The sequence below is a fragment of the Actinia tenebrosa genome, unplaced genomic scaffold (assembly GCF_029948245.1).
Source record: "Actinia tenebrosa isolate PJP-AT-01 unplaced genomic scaffold, QUT_ActTen_1.0 PGA_scaffold10__47_contigs__length_13832649, whole genome shotgun sequence".
NCBI classification, from domain to species: domain Eukaryota; kingdom Metazoa; phylum Cnidaria; class Anthozoa; order Actiniaria; family Actiniidae; genus Actinia; species Actinia tenebrosa.
In genome coordinates, this window is record NW_028292570.1 from 12991924 (window position 1) to 13014911 (window position 22988).

General features: G+C 39.0%; 1 protein-coding gene and 2 pseudogenes across 1 annotated transcript; all 3 read left to right on the top strand.

Moving 5' to 3' along the window:
* The first annotated feature begins 2424 nt into the window (after positions 1 to 2424).
* Positions 2425 to 7166, top strand: LOC148913111 (uncharacterized; annotated as a pseudogene).
* A 1530-nt stretch (positions 7167 to 8696) lies between these two features.
* Positions 8697 to 10186, top strand: LOC116288972 (uncharacterized). The gene is made up of 3 exons (XM_089026266.1): positions 8697 to 8818; positions 9151 to 9296; positions 9606 to 10186. The coding sequence occupies exons 2-3, from the start codon at positions 9194 to 9196 to the stop codon at positions 9965 to 9967; spliced, it is 465 nt and encodes a 154-aa protein (XP_088882392.1). The 5' UTR covers positions 8697 to 8818; positions 9151 to 9193; the 3' UTR covers positions 9968 to 10186.
* Positions 10187 to 15346: 5160 nt separating this feature from the next.
* On the top strand, positions 15347 to 17007 carry LOC116306549 (uncharacterized; annotated as a pseudogene).
* The last annotated feature ends 5981 nt before the right edge of the window (positions 17008 to 22988 follow it).

Below are 22988 nucleotides of genomic sequence, written 5' to 3' on the forward strand. Positions count from 1 at the left end.
TAAAATCAAGTATGGGACAAGCAGTGCCAACAGTCACCACTAATAAGGGGGATCATAAAAAAATATGGTCCCTCTTTGGGGATTAGGTAAACATTGACAGGAATCAATGGGGGAATCACTCAGCAGTCACCACTAATAAGGGGGGATCATAAAAAAATATAGTGTCTCTTGGGGAGATCAGGGAAATGTTGACAGGAATCAAAGGGGAATCACTCAGTAGTCACCACTAATAAGGGGGGATCATAAAGAAATATAGTGCCTCTTGGGGGGATGAGATAAATATTGACAGGAATTAAAGGGGAATCACTCCGTAGTCACCACTAATAAGGGGGGATCATAAAGAAATATAGTGCCTCTTGGGGAGATCAGGTAAATGTTGACAGGAATGAAAGTAGTCCCCATTAATAACAGGGGAATCAAAAAATGAAATGTAGTGCATCTTGGGGGGATCAGAAAAATAGACAGGTACCAAAGGGGATCACTCAGTAGAGACCACAAAGGGGGTGGGGGCTAAAGAAATGTAGTGCCTCTTGAGAGAGTGGGGAGGAGTAGATGACCCTCCATAAATAGAGAAATGAACAAGACTGAAAATCAAGGTTAAAATATCTTTTATTAGTTGTACCCTATTATAAACTAAATTTACAATAGCTTGATCAAGGCCCTAAAAACGATCCCTACAATTGAGTAAACTTTACTGCGGTTTTCCATATTTTGCGAGCTCGGTAGATGCGAGCTGCACGGAAAATGGCAGGGAAATTCGCAATAAATCATTGTTTGTTGACTCAAATCTTGGTCACAATCTTGGGTCAAGTTTTTGGGTCAATATTCTGTCAATTGTTGAGTGAAATGCTGGGTCAAATGCCTGCAATGAACCCTCTCGATCTTTCCTACAGCCCCCTAATTAATATGCAAACTCTCAACCAATCAAATTCAAAGACATTGCAAGGAAATTTCGTTATCAAGGACTTTTCAAGGACCTAGCTCAAAAATCAAGGACTTTTCAAGGCTGTACGTACCCTGAAATAATATATTAAAATCGGTGCAAAAACCTGAATGATGGACCCCAATGGAACCCTAAAAAGAGCACATCGTGAACCCTCAAAAGAACATATTGTTTCCTCATTACCACGTACCAACTACAGACTGCCATAACTTACAGCCACTACTACATTTGGGAGGCCTCTACTTTTTGTCAACAATGTCTAGTAACTTGTTGACCAATCTAGGAACTGTGCGGTTATATCCGCTATCCATATACCACTTTCCATGTAATGTCACATTTGACACTCACACAACTGGTCTAGGTACCTGTCCTAAACCATTTTCAGTGCAAGTCCCAGACTTTACTGACACAGCATTTAAGTACATCTCTTGGGGAGGCATAGCCAACAACATCATAATATTACTCACAAAAGAACTTGATGCTACTCTCAAAAATCTTACAAACAGTACAGAAGCCATCAGCTCACCCGACTTCAACAAGCTACCTGATTTAAAACAAAATACCATGAACCGAAACAGTACTAAACAATTTAGACAAAACTTATGACATATTGGACAGTCGTTTCTCAGATCAATTACTAGGTGGAGGACGATCCAACCTTAATTATTGTACACCGCCTTGATATTCCCAATTTTAGACCTTGTAGTCATAGTGATTTGTGTCAAGGACTACCATTGCCATTGTAAACCGGCTCTTTTGCAACAACAGCAGATACAAACCCAACAACAGTTACAACTGCAAATGCAACCACAACAGCAGCCACAGATACCTCAGCCACCATAACCACAAGTACCGCAGCAACCACCAATACAAACTCTCTTGACAACCAATGTTAAGAATGATATGGGAACTTTTGTGCCAATAGGAGATCGCCGAAAATGCAAACAGTTTAAGAAAGCAGGAAAACCAGATAGCACCTTGGTCTTTAAGGAAAAGGAATCAAAAGGGAGTGGACAAGGCAGAAGGCGAATGGAAAAAATGGCAAGGACATACAAGACTAGTTAGAAACATCGAACAGTTACAGACATAAACGCATGGAACGACCATGTTTAAAATTGGTTACATGTATGAGTGCAGTTGTAGCCTGATATACAATTCCCCCTCCCCTACCCCACTGGCCTTATGGCTGTACAATAGATCGAATGTATGATAGATTACCCTTGTTTCATGAAAGCGTAAATCTGAAATACGACTATGAGAAGTAAGAAATTAAATTTAAATTAACATTTTATGTAGATAGTGCGATTTGATAGAACTATGATCTGAACATGAAGCGCGTGTGGCCGAAATGTCCAGGAATTTGATAGTTTAAGTCAAATTAGAAAAATGTGTTGTACATTACCAGGTAGACAATAATAAAAGCAGCATTTAACAAAGTGTTAGTCAGTCTAGAAGTTTGTTAATTATGGTGAACATCAGTTATGGAGGCGCGTAGTGAATCGTGTTCTTTTCAAGCTATCGTTGGTGGTCAGTGTGGGTTTGACCCAAAAGAAAGAAGTAGATCTGTTACTAACGTTCCTTTGACAAGATGTAAACGGGATATCGCCGAGCACAAACAATATTTTCGTATAGTTGGAGTTGAAACTGAGGTCGAACTAATTCTCGCAAGAGCATGTATTTTTGAGCTACCAAGAAACATAGACAGCCTTACAATCTGTCCACATCACCGTGCGTCCTTGGGCGTTAGCTGGAAACGGACATCAGCGAAATGTTCTGTACCCGTAACTCTTTCTCAGCACAAAGCCGATGTCAAAAGGAAGCCAAAAGCAGAGCGGGGTTTGAGCAAAAATGGATCGAAAACTGTGTTAAAAGAGACTGGTGTTTTTCTTGCTGTTGGTTCAGGTAGGTTGGTAGATTGCTAGCATTATATTGACTAATATATACGGTCTATACGACGCCATGACTACTTGCGCAGTGCTCATTCGTGAAATTGTGCACGCTTGACGCTGCTACATCATTGATTACACATAATCATTTGCAGGTGTGTGCTCAAAATGCCGAAAAAGTCTTGGGGAGGCCAACGAAGAGAGTGACGTTATCTTACGAATGGAAGAATTGACTTTGGTAAGTCGAACAACACGAGGGACGCAAGCTACTTGATTGCAAATCGATGTGGGATGTAGTTTGATGTGGGTGGGTTCACACTGGCTCCAAAGTAGGTCTAAGGTATTATGGAGCCACCAGATGACAGGTTGCTGGGCGTTTGCTGTTTACATAAGGGATTAGGAAAGCATAAAGTATAGTTAACGGTCTACTAAGAAACGTACTTCGGCTCCTTTACCATAACTACTAAGTATATTACTTGAGCAGACCATGACACCGTTCACACCCAAAGTGCAACCAAAGTATACTCAAGACCTACTTTAATTTCGCTAGTGTGAACCCACCCACACGCATCAAATTTAATGGTTGTATTTAATTAGGTGTGCTTTCAACTCGTGGATTGCAAATTAATCCACGAGCTATTTAGCTATTTCCATGCACTCTGCCCCCTCCTGATTCCAATAACAACGGTCGAAACCTTGTAGCATTATGTCTTGTACCTTTGAACTTGTCTTTTTATTATAGGTTGCTATCATTCACGTGACTTTTTGGAGTTAGGGGGGGGGGGGGGTTCCTAGGGGGTGTTAAGCCAAACATGTCAAAATAAGTACTCAAAGTATTCTACGATTCAAACTGCAGCTATTGCCGGATGTGACGACTATTGATAGTAACCCATTTTGCGACTAAGAAGAAATATAGTGTTTGGTTTAATCAACAATGCGCATAAATTTCTAAGGCTAAAATTCTTTACATGCAATGCCCAAATTACAAAGCAGCTTTAAACGCTGCACACATTAATTATTCAATAAATTTTAAATCAATGACTTGGTTGTATGATAGGATGACGATACAGCTCTTCCTGTAGCCCAAAGTACACCTGGCAATGCCTTTGACTTTTCTGTCCCTTCTTTGGAGACACCAGAAGGAAGCCTATATTCTCCGTCAAATACAGCAATATCCACCACCATCACATCCCATCTGAGCAGACTTGACACTAATGTAACTCCACTAGAAAAGCTGAACGAATTCCTTCACAGTAAAGATGTCAGTCCGATCAGACATACTGTGAAGGTACCTTGGGAAGAGGCAAGTGAGAGAACAAGACGCCGACACACTCGTAAAGCCAAAACAGGCAGTACAGGCTGTCCTCGAGGAAGTTGCACAAACACAGTCAGAGGATTTGTGGCAGTCCGTCGTTAAGTCAATATCATCAGACAAGCGGGGAGACGACACGATTGATGAAGTTCTGATAGATGCTTTAACAGAGTGCTATAACAATGCCAGCTCATGGGATACTAGACGCCAAATACTATCCATAATGTCTGACAAGGTAACGTTCTCGACCCTAAATAAGTGGATTCCGGATCTTACCAGATATCGCTTTACTGTGGCACGGAAACATGCATTGATTCACGGCAGAGGAGTTCCCCTTCCCAAGACAATGCAGACAAAAATGTTTGTTTCTCAAACTCAACTGGATCATTTCCTGGATTTTATTACCAGTCCATACGTAATCCAGGATATGCCTTTTGGACAGAAATCTATCGAACTTTCAAACAAAGAAGTTGTGAATGTGTCAAATGTCATACGAATGCTAATCCCAGAATCAATCGCAAAACAGTACCAAACCTATGCAGAGGAGAATAACTTCAAGCCACTTAGCCGAAGTACATTGCTTCGAATCTTATCCGTTTGTTCAGCCTCTGTACGAAAATCGTTGCAAGGCCTCGACTACATCAGTTCAGCAGGAGCACAATCATTCGATGATCTATATGACGTAGTGGAACAACTCGGAGACGAATTTATGGGAATGGCATGGGCTAAAGAACAGAAAGATCGGTTAAAAGCTGCCAAACTCTACTTAAAAAGCGACTTTAAGGTAACGGTTACACTCAAAAAAAAAAAAAAAAAAAAAAAAAAAGAGAGAGAATTAACGATGTATGTGTTTGTTAACGTTGGTGTTATTATTGTTTGGTTAATTAGCTGTTTAGTTATTCGTAAATTAATTTCTTCGTTCATTTATTCAGTCATTCATTTATAAATTCTTTTATTCCCGTCCATCCATTCGTTCGTTTGTTCGTTTTCGTTTGCTTGTTCCTTCATCGTTCGTTCATTCATTCATTCGTCCGTTCATTCCTTCGTCCGTTCGTCCATCCGTCCGTTCATTCATCCAACCATCCATCTATTGTATGATTGATGATTTTCTATTTGTATACAAGGTACACGTGTCCAAAGAATCAACTGTCGCAGACCATTGTAGGAAGTACGCACTGAGTGATCCTGTGGATGAAGATTTCAAAACAAAATGCGACCATGACCACTTCGATTCCTGTGACCGCTGCGAGATGCTGTCCCTAGTTTTAAAAGAAATAGACGCGGCAGTGGCCAAGATGTCTAACAACAAAGTTCCAGACGATACAAGAGAACAGCTGGAATTCACTGTGAAGCAAGCCAAGCACGACTTGACGCCCTTGAAGCTATAGATAGTACTACAGTTTTGTTGGTGGAAGACTGGGCCATGAAATTCATCCCACGAAAGTACAGAGAGAGTCAAAGGGATTGGTATGGGAAGAGAGGACTGTCATGGCACATCACCGTGGCCACTCGTCGAGCGCGGTACAATCCTGACCAATTAGAAATGATGACCTTCACACACGTCTTCCAATCATGTAACCAAGACAGTTATTCTGTACTTGCAATCATGTCAGATGTGGTAGCAAAGCTGAAGGGGATAATGCCTAACCTAAAAAAGATCATCTACAGTCAGGATAACGCTGGATGTTATAGGAGTGGACCAACCATCGTTGGAGTATCTCTTCTGAACAAACTACACGGCATAATGATCAAACGCATGGACTTTTCAGACCCGCAGGGCGGGAAAAGTGCGTGCGATCGAAAAGCAGCCAACATTAAATCTCACATGAATGTGCACCTAAACCAGGGAAATGACATCGAAACAGCACATCAAATGGTGAACGCCATGAGATCATCGCTGGGTGTCCATGGGCTCACAGCTACTTTATGTGAATCCTTGGTTATCGTAAATAATCAAATTCGAGTTAAACTGGACGGTGTAAGCTCCATTTCCAATATTGAATATGGTAAGACCTTCCTGCGTGTCTGGAAAGCTTATGGTATTGGAGCAGGTAAAAAGATTATGCTTTCTAGCCTCAACTTCGCCAAAGATGCTCAGCTACCATCCGTACTTACTAGTGAAGATGAAATGCTCACTGATAAGTTTTTGAGTGTACGCGTGCAATCAACAGCCAAGGCGAGTACTTCAAAGCCGCCAACAACATGTGCCAATGTCACCACTTCCATCAGCACGGATGTCGAGGAATCCATCTCAGACGACTCGGTACAACTATTTGCCTGTCCAGAGGAAGGTTGCACTAGAACATACCAGCGTTTTTCTGCACTGCGACACCACCCTGAAAGTGAAAAGCACGAAAGGACTCTAGAACGTGAAACCTTGTTTGATAAAGCAGTACATGGCTACGCTGTCAGATTAGAAGAGCAGTTTACCAGAGTACAGATTCAGCAGAGTAGTGCGGTGACAGGACCAAACCAACCAACTTTGCCTATGGGCTGGGCCCTCAAATCAAGTACCACTAAACGAAAGCGATTTAATGAAAACCAAAAAAAGTACTTGATTAGTAAGTTTTCTATTGGAGAGGCCACAGGAAACAAGTTTAGCGCAGCTTCAGTTTCCAAGTCCATGATGACTGCAAGAGATAACGATGGGGAACGTTTGTTCTCGAGCGACGAATTCCTCACAAGTCAGCAAACTTCGAGCTTCTTTTCTCACCTTTCTTCCAAGCGCACTTTAGAAATCAATCAAGATGAAGGCGATGAGGAAAGCTCAGAATATGAACAACGGTTCGAGGAATTAAGGAATGAAGTTATTGCAGAGGTCGTACCAAAGCACCCCATTTGTTACGACAACAATAATTTGTGCGAACTGGTTAACAAATCAAAGTTGACCATCTTTTCTATTGCTATGTTGCGAAAGATGTGTGAGCATTTTGACATTCCAACGTCTGATATCACAAAGAAACTGAAGGAACCTTATGTCAAGAAACTTGTTCAATTCGTAAAGAATTGCAGCTGTTGTCCATAACTGTACTATTTATCAAGTGATTACAAACACGTAACATTATATAAACTAGTTCTTTGATGTCCGAATTCCATGAGACATTAGGCTGCGTTCATAATATATGGCAGAGGGGACAGGTGAAATTTAGGGGGATCGGAAAAAAATTTACCGGTAAAACGGGGAGGGGGAGGGGGGGTTAAAAATTTTTTTCTGAGAATTTGGGGGTGAATGCAAAATTTTTAGAAGATGCTACGAGAGATTGCCGGGGGGGATGGGGGGATAGTTATTTTTGGGGAGACTTCAAGGAGGGGTCTTAAGAATTTTTTTGTCATTTAAAGATTTCACCTGCCACCCCCAACCCACCCCCCTCTCTGCCATACATTATGAACGCAGCCTTATTCAAATCGGGGTCTTTTTGTCGTAAAGAACAATATCATTGAAAGCACATACCGAAGTCTTGATAATGAGTGGTTCTCTTAATTATGCTATGCCAAATCACAAGATGTTCAGGCAATGAAAATCGTACTGTACCAAACGACGTCACGTCCGGCTCCGCGCAAACTGTTGTTTGTCACGCCATCAGTTTACATAATCCGCTTTGACATGTTTGATCTCTGCTTATTTACAAGGTAAACTTTCAAACTTTCAAGCTTTAATATACTCAGTATGTGAAAAAACTATGTGATAACTGGATACCACTAGAGAGGAATAGTAACGTTTATAGAGCATGTTAACAGTCATTTATGATTACTAAGTTTACTACGCACCGATGAAATGCCACCGAGGCAAGCAAGACGAGTGTCTTCAACACCGGAAATGTAAGCTTAACTTCAACTGATAATCATTTAATATCAAAGCAAAGGCCAACCATGCTTAGATAGTCCTTAGATAGGCTAATGTGTGGATTATTAAGCTGTTAAAACTATTTAGATGACTTTTTTTGTGGCCGTGATCTGTGGCGTGGAGATGTAAACAAACCGCTAATTTGCATATTTACATGGCAATTTTTTCCAACTTCGCATGAAGTTTTCATACGGCCTGTGCAAAAACCCAAACTAATTTTTGCAGTTCGTGTTAATATGTCCCTTGAACATTGTACAGCTTGAGTTTCGTAAAAATTGGAGAATGGCCACATGCAAAAAATCGCTTTCATAAATGCGAGGTAAAATCAGTGTTTTACGAGACTGTGAATTACTGTGCTGGAAGAATGCAATTTTTTCTATCTAAAGTTTAATTTAAAACGGCTAAATTCACCTGGAACAATTGTTTAACATCCCTTTTCTTGAATTCAGTTGCAAATTTGATTGTAATTTGGGTTTTCAGTTGAAGCGAGAATGTTTTTGAAAGCATAATTGGCAGTCGTTTCTTGATCTATTTTTAGACCGACACGGGGTGAAATCGTTTTTTTCAAAAAAATCCGGATTTTCTACTTAGATCGAAAAACCGATCCCAGTACTTTCATAAACTCAGCAAATAGTGTCTACAGACCAAAAATGAAGGACTTTTATTTTTTGACTGTGGCCGCCCTGTGCTCGATATTTCTGGACAGTCGCTCTTAATGGAAACTGCCTCCAATCATCAGTTATATACCAAGCAACCGTCACAAGAAAGGACAACAACACTACCGCAACATACATCGGACTCACAGAAAACGATTTCAAAACAAGATACAGAAGGTAGGGTGATAAATTGTGATAAATTGTGTAAATATAGACATTCTTTTATAAAAATAAACTTGAAACTTAAACTTAAACTTGAGAAACCACACCGCCTCATTCCGCCACGAACAACATAAAAACTCGACCGAACTCGGCAAACACATTTGGACTCTCAAGAACAATAATATCAGCTACTCCATTTTATGACGCGTCCTATCTTCAAGCTCTGCCTACAACAGCTCCAGCAAAAGATGTAACCTTTGCCTTAAAGAAAAATTTGTAATAATCTATCGACCGGAACTCTCATCATCAAATAAACGAAATGAACTTGTATCTTCATGCCGCCACAGAAACGAAGCATTATTACGCAACAGCTAAACTGCTAAAGAATTGATGTTGGAATTGGAAAAGGCTTACGATGATTTCTGCAACGTGAACGAAGAGTACGAGATAGCTGTTATGGATGAATGTAATGCTGAACATCGAGTGGTGAATCGTGAGTATATTGTTACTTATAGAATGAATGTTAGACCGAGTTACAAAGAAGCTAGAAATGAGTTTATTCAAGCAAAACGCCATGTTGCAAATAGCCGGTACATGGGGAATGAAAATTACGCTACCTGTATGCGAGAAAGAGACATTTTTTGATTCCTTGTCACCTTTGTAAACAAAATTTACATGTGGTACCCGACTATGTTGCCTTACCAGAAAATGAACGGCTTGAAAGACATTATAACAATACACACAGAGTAGAACATGATAATTGCATCCCCAAGCTTACACAACTTTATCGTTCATTATTTAGATCATAATAAAGATAGCGAGTTCAACGATTACGAGAAGCATATAAACAAATCTGGGAAGATCATTGCTCGAAGCTTGTTTGCTTATTATGATTTACGCTATTATATAGATTTTGTAGCTAACTCTTATGAGCATTGTTGGCAGTTATATAACCATAAGCTATATAACCAAAAAGCATTAGAAGGATTTTCCCCTCAGGCTTTACAATATTTTTTACCATGTGACAATGAAAGTGTCCAAACTGCAGTAAATACTTTATCAGATCCTCTAGAAAAATTAACACAAGTTGCTGATGAGTTTAGAGATCAAATTGAACATGCTACAGGAAATAAAGAAAAAATAAAAATAAAATGTCGTATATAAAGTCTGGACGGAGAGCCAGCATACCTTTAAACAAAAACGATAGTAATTAAGTAAAAAATATGTTAAACATTACATTAACAGGCAATTTAACACAAACTAGTTTGCGCGTAGCATGTTTTCCCACAATCTCCTTGCACACATGACACAGTCATTACTAAAATTACTAGGACATTTTTCTATTCGTCTCTGTAAACCTATACATTTTATTCTTCACTTATATTTAGGCCCCTGGCGTGCAAGCTAGTTGCACGAGCTCCAGTTATTATAACCATGGCCGGTTATTATTTGTCATAGGACAATCTTTTGCCAAGTTTGATTATTGTAGATCAACATGCAAACAGATTATCAAATACGACACTTGAGTAGGAATCAATTAATTAATTAAGAAAAGTAGGTTTGTTTGCTTTGTGTGTTGTTTCTAGGATTACATGAATAGGCTCGACATTTTGGTTCCACATGTCACAAGGGAGAACAGAAACGCGTGTCAAAGTTAAACAGTATCAATTGATCGGTAAGCAAGAAACGTGTTCTCGGAACTAAAATGTCAGTCCTACTGGTTTGCTTAAGATTAAGGTCGACAGCTCAGCACGTGGAGTTGTTGGCCATCTGAGCAAATATTGTATTCACTTTTGACATCTCTAAAGCTTTTGTTCTCTGTAGAGTACTGCATAATCGGGTGTGTCAACAGTTTGTTGACGTCCCAACTTTAGTCTCAATAATCTCCTTCATTTTTGTTTCAAACTTAAATCCACTTCAAGTGGCACTTAGTTAAGTAAAGTATATAGCGACTCCTTTATGATCTATGCGATTTAGAGTTTAGTAAATCATAGAGATTTGGATTAGTTCAAATTCCTCCTAGGGAATTGGGAACTAGCTCATTGACTCCTCTGAGTCGCATTGACCAATCACAGGTAGCGTCAGGACATTATTGGCTTGACGTCACTTTCAATAGACTATAACTAATACTTAAGTGCTCGTAACACAATGTAAGACAGACGAAGAAGATAAAGAGAAGAAGTAAGTACGAGACGAATAGAGCGAAGTAGAAATAACAGCACAATTAACAACCGCGTAAAAGAAGACAACCGAAGCGAATAAAAGACCAGTAAAGAAAATCAGTGAAAGGCTACATGTGTGGACGTGGGACGAGCTAGTCCACCCCATCCCAGTCATCAAGGCTAAATTGTTACCCTAGGAACCAATCAATGAAAGAATCGTTATAAGATTCCATGTTTGGCGTAATCAGAGATGGAAGACTAGTGACAGCATTCCCGGCCTATAAAGACCGAACACACAACGGGCTAATTAGGAAAGAACCTTTTGAAAAAGTGTATACTCTTGTCATTTGTCAACTAGTTATGATAATGCATGTAATTTATTGTCGACTAGTACAAAGAAACGTAATGTTTACAGTTAGTACTATGTTTACTTGTATGCATTTCTTTGTTTCATTTTGTATTTTTAACTAACACAAAGTCAAACAAACCTGGTTTGACGAGTGGGCTTATTGTTTATATTAAGTTCATTTCTAATACTCCCTCTGATTTTTCCTCCTAAGACTAAGTTGAGCCTTGTTTGACTAAAAGATTTTTCACCGTGTATCTAACATCGGGAAAAAACCTTACCTCTAAGTAAAACTTGTTCAAATCCTATTCATACTATGAAAACAAAAACTGTTAGAATGGCTGAAGCAGAAGAGAACGTAACAGCCCTTAATAAAGAATAAGTAGCAGTACTAAAAAAATCGTTTGAACAATTACAAACTACGCTGATAGAGCATACCGACGAAAATCATGGTGAATTGTTAGCAGTTAATGCTAACTTAAAAGAAAATATGACCAAACCTAATCCTATTCAAAAGAATACGTCAGGTCTTAGTAAAAGTCCGATCTTCTCAGGAGACGAAGCAGAAGCTTTAGAGTTTTTAGAGCAATTTAATTCTTTTGCCGATTTTCATTCATGGGACGAAAAACAAAGGCTTGCCGCCTTCCCAATTAGTTTAATTGATGTAGCGAGAACTTGGTACTTTACGCTTGACAAAACGTTTTCTACCTTTCAAGAGCTGTGTGGGTTGTTTAAGGAACGCTTTCTCTCTAGAAGCGATGATTGGGTTTTAAGACAAGAGCTTAGCTCTAGGAAACAGGCCAAATGAGAGTGTAGCAGATTTTAGTGCGGATATTTTTGTGACTTTGATTTCTATAGCACAGTTTGTTTTGAACTTAGAACACAAGCGAAGATCATCGACGCTTTGTTTAACTAATCCTTTTCTGAAGAGCCCTTTACTTTTTAAGGCTCTCGAGTTTTTAAGGCTCGTATGCTAAATTATTCTTATCCTCAGTACTTTTACTGGAAACTCGTCATAAACTGGTTTCTATAATATATTCTAGATTTATGCTAATTTTCTCTATAAATAAGGATCAGTTTTAGCTAGAAAGAGAGAACACCGAGAGAGCATGAAGAGACTAGTTCAGATACAACTAGAGTTGTGCAGCCTAGAAGAAACCTTGCAAAACTACTGAGCGTCGAATAAAGATCCTGCGTACCAGAACTACTTGTGACTCTTCTTCTAGACCCACGACAATTTGGTGGTGAACCGGGTACAGAAGGTAAGCCAATGGTGTTTTGTTGTAGAAGCATTTAATGTAAGCGTGTCAGATTCTTTGTTTCCTCGTTTTTTTTGTAATCCTTACCAGATATTCGTTTGTGCCGTAACAACCCTTTAATCGTTTGTACATATCCCTGTGTTCGTATTGAGTTTCTTTGTAAGGGATTAAAACTATGTGGTAGAGTGCGATAGTATTCGACAAGGAATCAAAAGCCCATATAGAAGAACGCCATAATGACAGATGTTACGGAAAATCGAGATTCGTATTACAACCAGAGGAAGTCTTTTACTTAGTGAAAGCTGTGATAAAGGAAGCTCAAGAAGTAGGGAAAATAGACGCGATATATTACAAGGGCTTATCGGTAACATTTATTTCAATATAATTATAATTCAAATTAATATTTTATAATTGACCTGCAGGGGCAGCAGTTCCCAACTGCATTAATTCTTGTATATATTTATCACTTGATAGCTGTTATAGTTTATTACGTAAGATGAATGTTCTGCAGGGGGCAGCATTCTATCACTGTATTCCTATTATTCATGTATTATTCCCGCACCTTTACTGGGCAGAACACTCTGCATTTGTAAAAATTGATAATTAATTGTTTATATCAATAAACGGCTGGGGTTTATTTCCCCAAGCCATTTTACGCCAGTAGAAGGTGTGTATGTTTTTTCCTTTGCCCAGCAAACGCAGCTCAGGCAATGCAGTGTCTTTCCGTATTCATTGATACTGAGATAAAGACATAAAATATCTTTTTTTTTGTTTGTTTGTTTGTTATCTCTTTAAAGTGCTACTATGACGAAAATAGCTCAAACTTGGATTCAGCTGAAACTTCCTAAAAATACTCTTTAAAGGTCCAATAATCACTGTATGAAGTGTTTTCTCGATATTCAGTACGAAAGTATGATATTTTTACGATTATTTTTTGGAGTCTGTGACGTCATACACTCAACATCAAACATTGCTACATATATTTCTTTGTATATAAATCCTTAATTTATTTTATTCCTATGAAGCCCAAAGGGTGGCTAATGTGCTTATTTCACATTACTTGTGACTATAATTTATAGTTTGGGGTGTTTAGGTATTTCTTTCTCCCTTTACTACTGATATTTTGATCATAAACTACAAAGAAATGTATGGAGCGATGTTCGATGTTGAGTGTATGACGTCACAGACTCCAAAAAATAATCGTAAAAATATCATACTTTCGTCCTGAATATCGAGAAAACACTTCATACAGTGATTATTGGACCTTTAAAGAGTATTCTTAGGAAGTTTCAGCTGAATCCAAGTTTAAGCGATTTTCGTCATAGTAGCACTTTAAGCCATGAACTGCACCATTTGCAAGAAGGAGCACCCCAAGGGCGGAGTAGATATGAAATAGCGGTTCTGCGCCATGAGCAGCGAGGAGGCGGCGGAGCATTGGCAACAAAGAAAGGATAGACGAGATTGAAAGGACCAAGGGAAGAAAGGTTACTCTTGATGAACTGATCCATTGGGAAGCAGACGAGTCCTTTTGGCAAAAGGCCTTTCAGAAAGCCTGGTTTCGTATGCAAAGAGAACTTCCCTTACCAACATTATTGCAAGCTTTTGGATATTTCATGGAGTATGAACATGGTTTGGAAAACTCTGAGTACTTAAAACCAGTTCTGAGAAACTACCTCCACGAGCTATACGATAATAACGACAGTGGAAAAATGATAAAACTGATGCAAGAAATAAGCCACGTTAAGAGTCAGGCCTTCTCAGTATCTTACAAGAAAATCTACCTCCAAGAGCTGGCTAGTGACTTGGCATATCAGACCATCAATCCTTTGTTTAACAACCAACCATTATCATATCTTGCGATGTATTCTTCCAGTACTCCAACTCAAGATGCTGCTATATCCCTGAAGTCGATAGTGGTTGTACCGTGAGAAAGCTATCTTCGTCATCTTTTTGTAATTTTGCTATGTTTGCAAAACCCAGCTACCAATACAAGATCCTCAAGACCAGCGAAACTTTTACTAGTCCTGAAAAAGATATCCGCAAAGCATTGTTTCTCCACGAAAAGTGTACGGAGAAAAATGCTCAATCTATTACGTGACATTAAGAGAATTTGAGAACTATGAACATTTAAACTATTAACTATCATGCTGTGTACTCTAATAGTTATATATTCTAATGAAATTCTTTGAAATCTCGAACGAAAGTGTTTCTTCATTAATCAACTATTGAAAAGAGTTCAACACTCTCCAAAAACTGTGCGCGCTAAATTATGTGCGGTTTTGGATATAGAGCGTGATCCATTCAAGCTCTCGATCATTTGCTTGCGAACATGGACCCCTTCACATTTGCCGAAAAGCAACTTATTTTGACTTACGCATCTAATGTGCGTAAACAGCTCCACCAAATTGATGAAAATCAGTGTCGTGGCTGTAAGGATAAAACTAGTAACAACGAGTGTCTGATGCCAATGTTGACGCCTGATCAAGTTAGGGATTTGATACGAAGCAAAGTAATTAGAGCCGCTTAATCGCCGAGACCTATGAGCAATAATAACATGCGTTTTAACCATAGAGGTGATTTTGGTAGAGCAACAAGGATTACAGATGGCACAGTTATTTTGGTTAGCTAGGAATTCAGGATTCATTGCCGGATTTCAAGCCGAGAGAGTCTGGGATCTAGCTCAGAAAAATCCGGACGCAAGAAACAAAATGGCGGACAGTGAAGTTTTCATACTCTTCTTCTGATCTTTTTTTAGTTCTATTTTTGTTGAAGTTTTAGCTCATCAACTTCATGGTTTGGCATTGGAATTGTGCTAGTGCTTTGTGCCACAATAGCTGGCGAACCAAAGGAGTGCATTACTATAATTTACCTACAGATTTCGAGCTAAGACGTAAATATGCGAAAGTCCTGAAGAATGACAATGTAAACTGGAACAAACAAGTAATCTGTTCAGCACATTGGAAAGGAGGTAAACGATTGTCGAAAGATCATGTCCCAGACATCACCTGCAGTGAGGAACAAGTGAAAAAATTCAAAAAGGCCAGTGAAAAGCGACCAGAAAACACCGAAATAAAGAAAAAATTGGTATGTGCCGAAAGAACGAGAAAGCAAGACAGCCGGATTAGTTTGAAATGAAAAGCGCCTACAGATCGATCAACAATACGACCTATAAAGAAGAAGAGAAGAAAATCATATAGGAATTTGGAGAAAGAAGTCGTAAAAGTAAAGGCAGAGCGTGATCAGCTTAAAAATCAGCTTAGATTAGAAAATCAACATTTGATTTCACAATTGTCTGAACTAAAGAGACTGGAAAAGGAAATCGATGCGTTACAAGAGAAACTTCAATCACAGACAAGTACCTTTGAAAAGAAACTTAAAGAAATGAAGTTTGAACTCAGCAAGAAAACATTTTCTTACAAATGTTTAATTCAGAATGCTAAGGATTTTTTCTACCTATGTGGCTTAACTACAAATGAATTTGATTGTGTTTTCGCTTGTCTTGAACCATTCACTCACTTATTGATTTACCCTGATTGTATCCATAAAGACAAGAATAAAGATTTTAATAACAAGCTTCTTGATGAGAAAACTGAACTTATTGTAGCTTTGACGATAGCAAGACACAGTGTTAACCTTGGAGTTATGGCAAAGCTAGTTGGAGCAAGTGCATCTACAATGTCAAGAGTGTTCGTTGCATGGATGGTTTTAATACGTTGCGTTTTTGAAAGCATAAATCTAAAGCCATTGCCTGGTTTTATTGAAGCTTTTCTGCCGAAGAAATTTGTTGATGCTGGGTATTCAGAATGTGGCATTCTTGGTGACAATACTGAGACATGGGTAAGTCAATTTGAAAACTATGAAATCAATAATATAACATTTTCTCATTACAAGAATCACACAACGGGAAAAGTCTCTGTTTGGATATATCCACATGGTTCACTCTGCAAGTGCTCTGATGCATATCCTGGAACAATCTCTGATGAACATATCACAGAGCAAATTGAAGTACTAGATTTATGTCCAAAAGGAAAAATTGTCATGACAGACAAAGGTTTTGCAATCACTGATCTGTGCCATGATAAGGGCCTTCACGATAACAGGCCACCAATGAAGTTCAATGAACAATATGATGAAAATGAGGTAAACTTAAACTTTGACATTGCCACCCTCAGGATATATAATGAAAATGCAATTGGTCGTATCCGTGATTGGTCCTGATTGAACACGTGCTGGCTTGCAGGGAGAGTGGACCTCCTAGGCACTTGCTGGATTGCACTGGCACATGTTGTTAATGTTACAAAAGCACCAGTTGGTCCAAAAGATGACAAGTGAATAAATAAATACAATATGAATTATATGAATGATTTTAATATCAATGAATGCAAAGAAATATAATCTATTAATTATATTCATTACAGTAGGTCATTAGAGGTGACCAGCTCTATAGATCAAATAATAAGTATTGTATTGCTTTGTGAGCAGGAATCAGAGTAAACTAATATTTTGAGTACTTAAACAAATGTAAATATGGTTTATTTTTGCCATTGCATTTTGGTCTGATACTATATCAAGTTTCTGTTCTTTGTTTGTGTTTAAGTTATTATGAATGATCATTATTAATAATAATTTTCAAAGTTATTAATAAGATTAACTTCAGGATATGAATTTAAACTTACAAAAAAAAAAGTGAATATATTTATGTTTCTTCCTTTTGTTAAACTACAACATGAATTTGTGTATTATTTTGACATGAGAAACTAGCAAACCCTGTATGATATACAGTATATATACCAATAATGGATTTGGGTTATGTAAAATGTACTCTTTTAACTTTTGCTGCTTCTTTCCTGTTCCAAGCCCTCAGTGGTTTTAGGGATGCAAATGTGGGAACTTTGTTAAGGTTTTGTTCACCTACTTTCTTCAAAAGATTATTCTCCTCGTGAGCCCAATATGTAATTGTAGTGTTAGCTATCATGTGATCAATCACCATTTTCACTACATCTAGAAGAAGATTATTTCTTTCAATTAGAAATACATTAGAATACTTTTCTTCAGGTAGATATGATTGTAGAAATGTTACAGCTGCCCCTGTAATAGCCATTTGGAAATTGGTTTGCAATAAATGATCTGCAGTGATTGCTGTTAGTGGACTCTTGCTTCCTGCAACTCTTGTTTTGATCTCTAGCAAATATGCTGGTCCGATGCCATCAGGGCTTCCACCATATTTGTTATCATCGGGATGACTAAAGTAGCCACAGGTACTAACAGGCACACCAGTGGATGTTTCAAAAGCCTCTCTGGCCTCATTTTCAAATTTATGTCCCCTAGCAAAACTCTGGCATTTTTTTGGTTTCACTTTGCATGGATCAATGTTGTTGGTAATACATGTTAGTATGTGGAGGTGCTCTTTTTCTCCTGAAAGACCAATTAGATTACCAATTGAGCTACAAGTAACCTTTCCAATTCTCAAGTCCAGCCATTCCTTAGAATTTTGTTCAACAGCATGGTAATTGTATCCAAATGGTTTTAATCTTGGCCATTTAGGAATAGATAAGTATAAAACATCTGGCTCTTTTAATTCTTTTTTGCAATCTGCATCATTTTTATTTTTACCATTCGCTATTACTGTCTGCAGCATTTCCACCTTTTGTTTAATTTCTGGGTGCTCATAAATGGGTTTTTGCTGTGTCAATGGTATCATGTATATCACTGAAATTACCAGTAGTTGTTCCAGTGTCAACATCAGCATTTGTTTGCAGTGGCACATGCCAGATATCCTTATGCTGGGTAAATTTGGACTTTAGGGGTGCTGGATCAAACAAGCCAGGTACATAATCATGATCTTCTAGAGCCTGCTTCACCCTGAAATGGTAGTTGTAATTAAGTTGGCCAAATAAACCAGAATTTAACACATGTTTTTTCAGTGTAGTGTAAACATGATTCTCTATGTTTATTTGGGTTCCCTTGATACCTGTTTCAATTTTAGATACCATGTCATTGATATCTCTTTTCATCCAATCACTGAAATCCATTGAAGTTTCATTAATTACTTGACCCTTGTTTACTTTCCTTTTGGTGCGTAAGTTACCTGCCTTTTTTCTTGAAGATCTTAAGTTTCTAAAGTGAGATATTGGAAGGTGAAATAACCGAGTTTGGATTGAGGTAGTTCTGCCTCTCCTGTGCCACTTCTGCAATTTCTGAGTACAAGTGAGGGAAAGAAACTTTGTACCAGTCTTTGAAAAGTGTTCAAGGTATAATAAAATGCAAATAACATGACAACATATTCCAGATAAACCAACTGCACATTCACAATGTCCCTGGGATGGTTTGCCATTTCTAAAGATAATGACAGCTGGCCTGGTTATGCCATTGCTGAAACTTTTATGAATGTTTGCCTTAACAAAAACTTTACTTCATTCTTTTAAAACTTTTATTGTTTTCACTCTTCTGCTGTTGAACATCCTAAGCGCTTTTCGATACTGTCCTTCACTGCCCTGACGTTTAAGCTTTTGGTAGCGCTGAACATCATCTTCTGAGACCTATGTGATATAAAGATATAGACTGATGTAACAACTGTACGATGCAAACGACTGGGTTTCCGGAAACTTCAAATGCCAACGAAAGAAAAGCGAAATACACATACCTTAGGGTAAAAAGCAGTATCAGAGAGCCACTGTGCTTCTGGTGGAGGTATATCACTCTTGGATAGCCTTGTCTTGAACTCGAATATGTTTGTTTGCTTCTCGATAAGTTTATCATACAATTCCGGGTTTTTCTTCAATCTGCATACCCTTTTTGATAGCTCTTCCTTTGTTCCCGCTACACTTAACCGTAATTCACTCAAGCATGTCTTTAAAGTATCATTATTCCAACCTTTGGGGTCTTCCTTTGCTATTCTCTCTCTCAGATTCTTTAAAGAAATAGGTTTCTTATCTTCAACTAACTTTTCCACCTGCTGCGCCATATTGAATATTCGCGAGGGAAAATCACTTCCGTCTGGAAAGTTTAACACTAGAGCCCAGTCTCTCTCGGCTTGAAATCCGGCAATGGGTTCAAAGCCAACTCCCTGATCCCGAAGTCATACCCCACGGATATGATTATTTACAACACTTGTTTATACATAAGCTCCATGAGAATGGTTACCACCAATTAGCCAAGAAGTACTGTAGACACAGATCACAGATTGACCTATTGCATTCTGGTTATCATATAGACGGTTTTGTTCAACTTAGTTGCATTTTGTATTTCTCAATTGCATCTAGAAATCGATACTCCTAGGTTTTTCTTTTCTCATCGTCATAACCAATCGTCATTATGAAATATATATATATATTTGTTTGTTCTCTCTTTAAGTCATGAACTGCACCATTTGCAAGAAGGAGCAACCCCAAGGGCTGGTCTGGGCAGCACGCCAAATACCTTCCGTGCTGTCGTAACCCTATACACAAGGTGTGCAGCAGCAGTTAGGTGGACTCGCGAAGCGCCGACAATGCCAAAAATCACAAGTCGAAAAAACCCACCCCCCCCTGGGGTTTTGGGGGGTCGTGAATCCGCGGAACAGGGGGTCTTGCGCGATTGGCCGACAGCGCGAAAGGTGCCTAACTGCTGCTCTGTTGGGGTCGCAAATGGAGGAAAAGATATTCTTTAGATATACATGGCATCCGTCAACGACATTCAAAACGAAACTGTGCGCAGGCTGGGAAATCAGGTGATGGATAACTCAGATGCGGATTTCGTCTTCGCGACGTTTATGGAGGGAAAGACAGACAAGACGATGAATCACGAGATGGCTGAAAGGATAATCGACAGAATGCCGGACGGTGACTACCGTTTGGAGTTGACGTTCGTGAAGTATTTGGATGGCGAGTGGGTGATAGAAAAGGGCCGTAATCCCATCAGGGCGTCGGGTAGGCAGAGTTTGTTCGTTTTGAATAAGCAAACGAGACCAGGGGCATTGGAGGGAATTGACATGCTCTTCTATGAGGTCGCTTACCCGGTTACCGTTGTCATTTAGAAGAGTGTACAGAATCCCATTTCCCCGGCAACCACTTTCGGCTACCTTTTTTTGTGTCCCAAAAGATGTGTATGCGTGTCCCCAAAAGATGTGCGTGTCCCAAAAGATGTGCAGCCGCGTCCCAAAAGATGTGCGCGTGTCCCAAAAGACGTGCATGTGCTAAAAAAGTGTCTAAGAATGTTAACGATAAGGTTAAATCTTTGTAAGTATGTGCTAAAAGTGTCTTAGAATGTTAACAATAAGGTTAAATCTTTGTATATGCTAGTAGAGTGTATGCGTGTTCCCAAAAGAGTGTATGCGTGTTCCCAAAAGATGTGCAAGGGCGCCCGCCAGACGGGCTCCCTTAGTAGAGTGTATATTTTGTCCATGTTCCAAAGGGCCCCAAAACAGGGCGCTACCGTCGAAGGGCTATGCGCAATGGTGCCGCTACGTAGCCCGGAATGCGTGCGTTGCCTATTGTCTCCTGTGCTCTGTACAAACCTCCTAGGACGTCCAAAAGGATTTCTATCGTGCGCTGTTTTCCCAGCATGTGTGCAGCTATACCCGTAGCTATGTACAAATACATGCTATATCTGTGGACAAACAGGTATCTACCATATGGATCCATAGTGTTTGTCCATGGAATACCCTATGGATCCATAGGTGTCTAGACACAAAAAACATGTGGTTGTAGATATATATGGCCACACCCAGGATACTATCCGAAGAGGAGATCGCAGACCTTTTGGAAGACCGAAAGAATGGTATGGGGCTGCAGAAGGTAGCTAGGAAATACGGTATAGGAATACCCAAAATACGCAGGATAGAAAAAGAAAATGGCGTAGAGGTTGCAATACCCGAAAAGCCACCAACCACGGATCTGCAGAAGCATTTCCTGGAAGTGCAGGATTCTTTTGCTATTGTCCTCGACAACCTACGGAAAACGAAAGAAGAATTGCTGCTGCGCATAGGCGATCTGGAGAAACAGCTGCCAACCAGCGATTTGGAAAGCCTATCCAGCGAGGCAGAGGATTTGTCCGAAGAAGTAGAGGAGATATCCACGAAAATAGACTGGCAGATAGCTGGGAATGTGCTATTCGCCGTCTTGGGTATTGGAGCGCTTGTCTGGGCCGCCAGACAAGAACCCAAAGTTGTATACAAATATATTCCAGAGCCACCAAAAAAACCAAGCTCTCGAATTCCGGAGATGGAGTAGCCGAAAGATGTCCCAAAAGACGTAGGTCCATATTTCTAGGGATGTCGATCCATATTTCTAGGGATGTCGATAGATGTCTTGGTTTGCGCTCCCCTTTCGGAACACGGATGTACATCTTTTGGGACAGCAATGCACGTCTTTTGGGACACAAAAAAAGGTAGTCGAAACATGGTTGTCGAGGCAGTGACAATCCATGCACTCTTCTAAGAACGTTAAAGATAAGGTTGTTAAATTGTTAAAGATATACACACGTGCTGTTTAAAAGACACTTCAGAATGTTAAAGATAAGGTTGTTAAATTGTTAAAGATATACACACATGCTGTTTAAAAGATGTCTTAGAATGTTAAGTGTATGGTTGTTAAATTGTTAAGTATGTCTGCATGTGCTGTTTAAAAGATGTCTTAGAATGTTAAGTGTATGGTTGTTAAATTGTTAAGGATATGCGTATGAGTCGTTTAAAAGACACTTCAGAATGTTAAAGATAAGGTTGTTAAATTGTTAAGGATGTATGCATGAGTCATTTAAAAGACACTTCAGAATGTTAAGTATAAGGTTGTTAAATTGTTAAGGACATACTACATGAGTCATTTAAAAGACACTTCAGAATGTTAAGTGTATGGTTGTTAAATTGTTAAGGACTATTATTTCTTTTTTTCTTAAGAAAATATACCTAAGAATAAGGATATTTTCTTAAGAAAAAAGGAATAATAGTCCTAACAATTTAACAACCTTATACTTAACATTAAGTAGTATAGGGAATGGGGGTTCCAGCGCAATCTCAACACGGGCAAGACCCGTGTCAAAAATCCACCTACGGACAATCCCCACTCCAAGTGTGGTTGGGGGCAACAACGCAAATATGTTAGTCTATATATGGAGTGCGAAGAATGTAAAGAGTTTGCTTATGATTTCTGTGTAAAGTGCTTGAAACCCAAGTTTGTTACCCCACCACCAAATAAGTATATTTGTTGTGGTAAGAAAATGCAAATAGAAGACGACACGTCAGCACAGTGTTACGAGTGCGGTAAGAATATTCGTAATGCCGTGCCTTGTGCTACCAAAGAGCAATATTATTCCAACGGAGGTCGTAAGAAGACGCCATACAAAAGAATAAAATACTTCAGGGACTGGATGAGTCATATCCAAGGTTATCGACCGGTATATTTAGATAACGAAGTAAAGAAGAAAATCATAGACCATTTGGAAGA

Excerpts from the sequence above, each read along its gene's own strand:
- LOC116288972 (XM_089026266.1), top strand. The coding sequence starts at position 9,194 with ATGTTGGAATTGGAAAAGGCTTACGATGATTTCTGCAACGTGAACGAA. Across the intron at positions 9,297-9,605 it reads TGAACATCGAGTGGTGAATC|ATCATAATAAAGATAGCGAG; the intron begins GTGAGTATATTG and ends TTCATTATTTAG.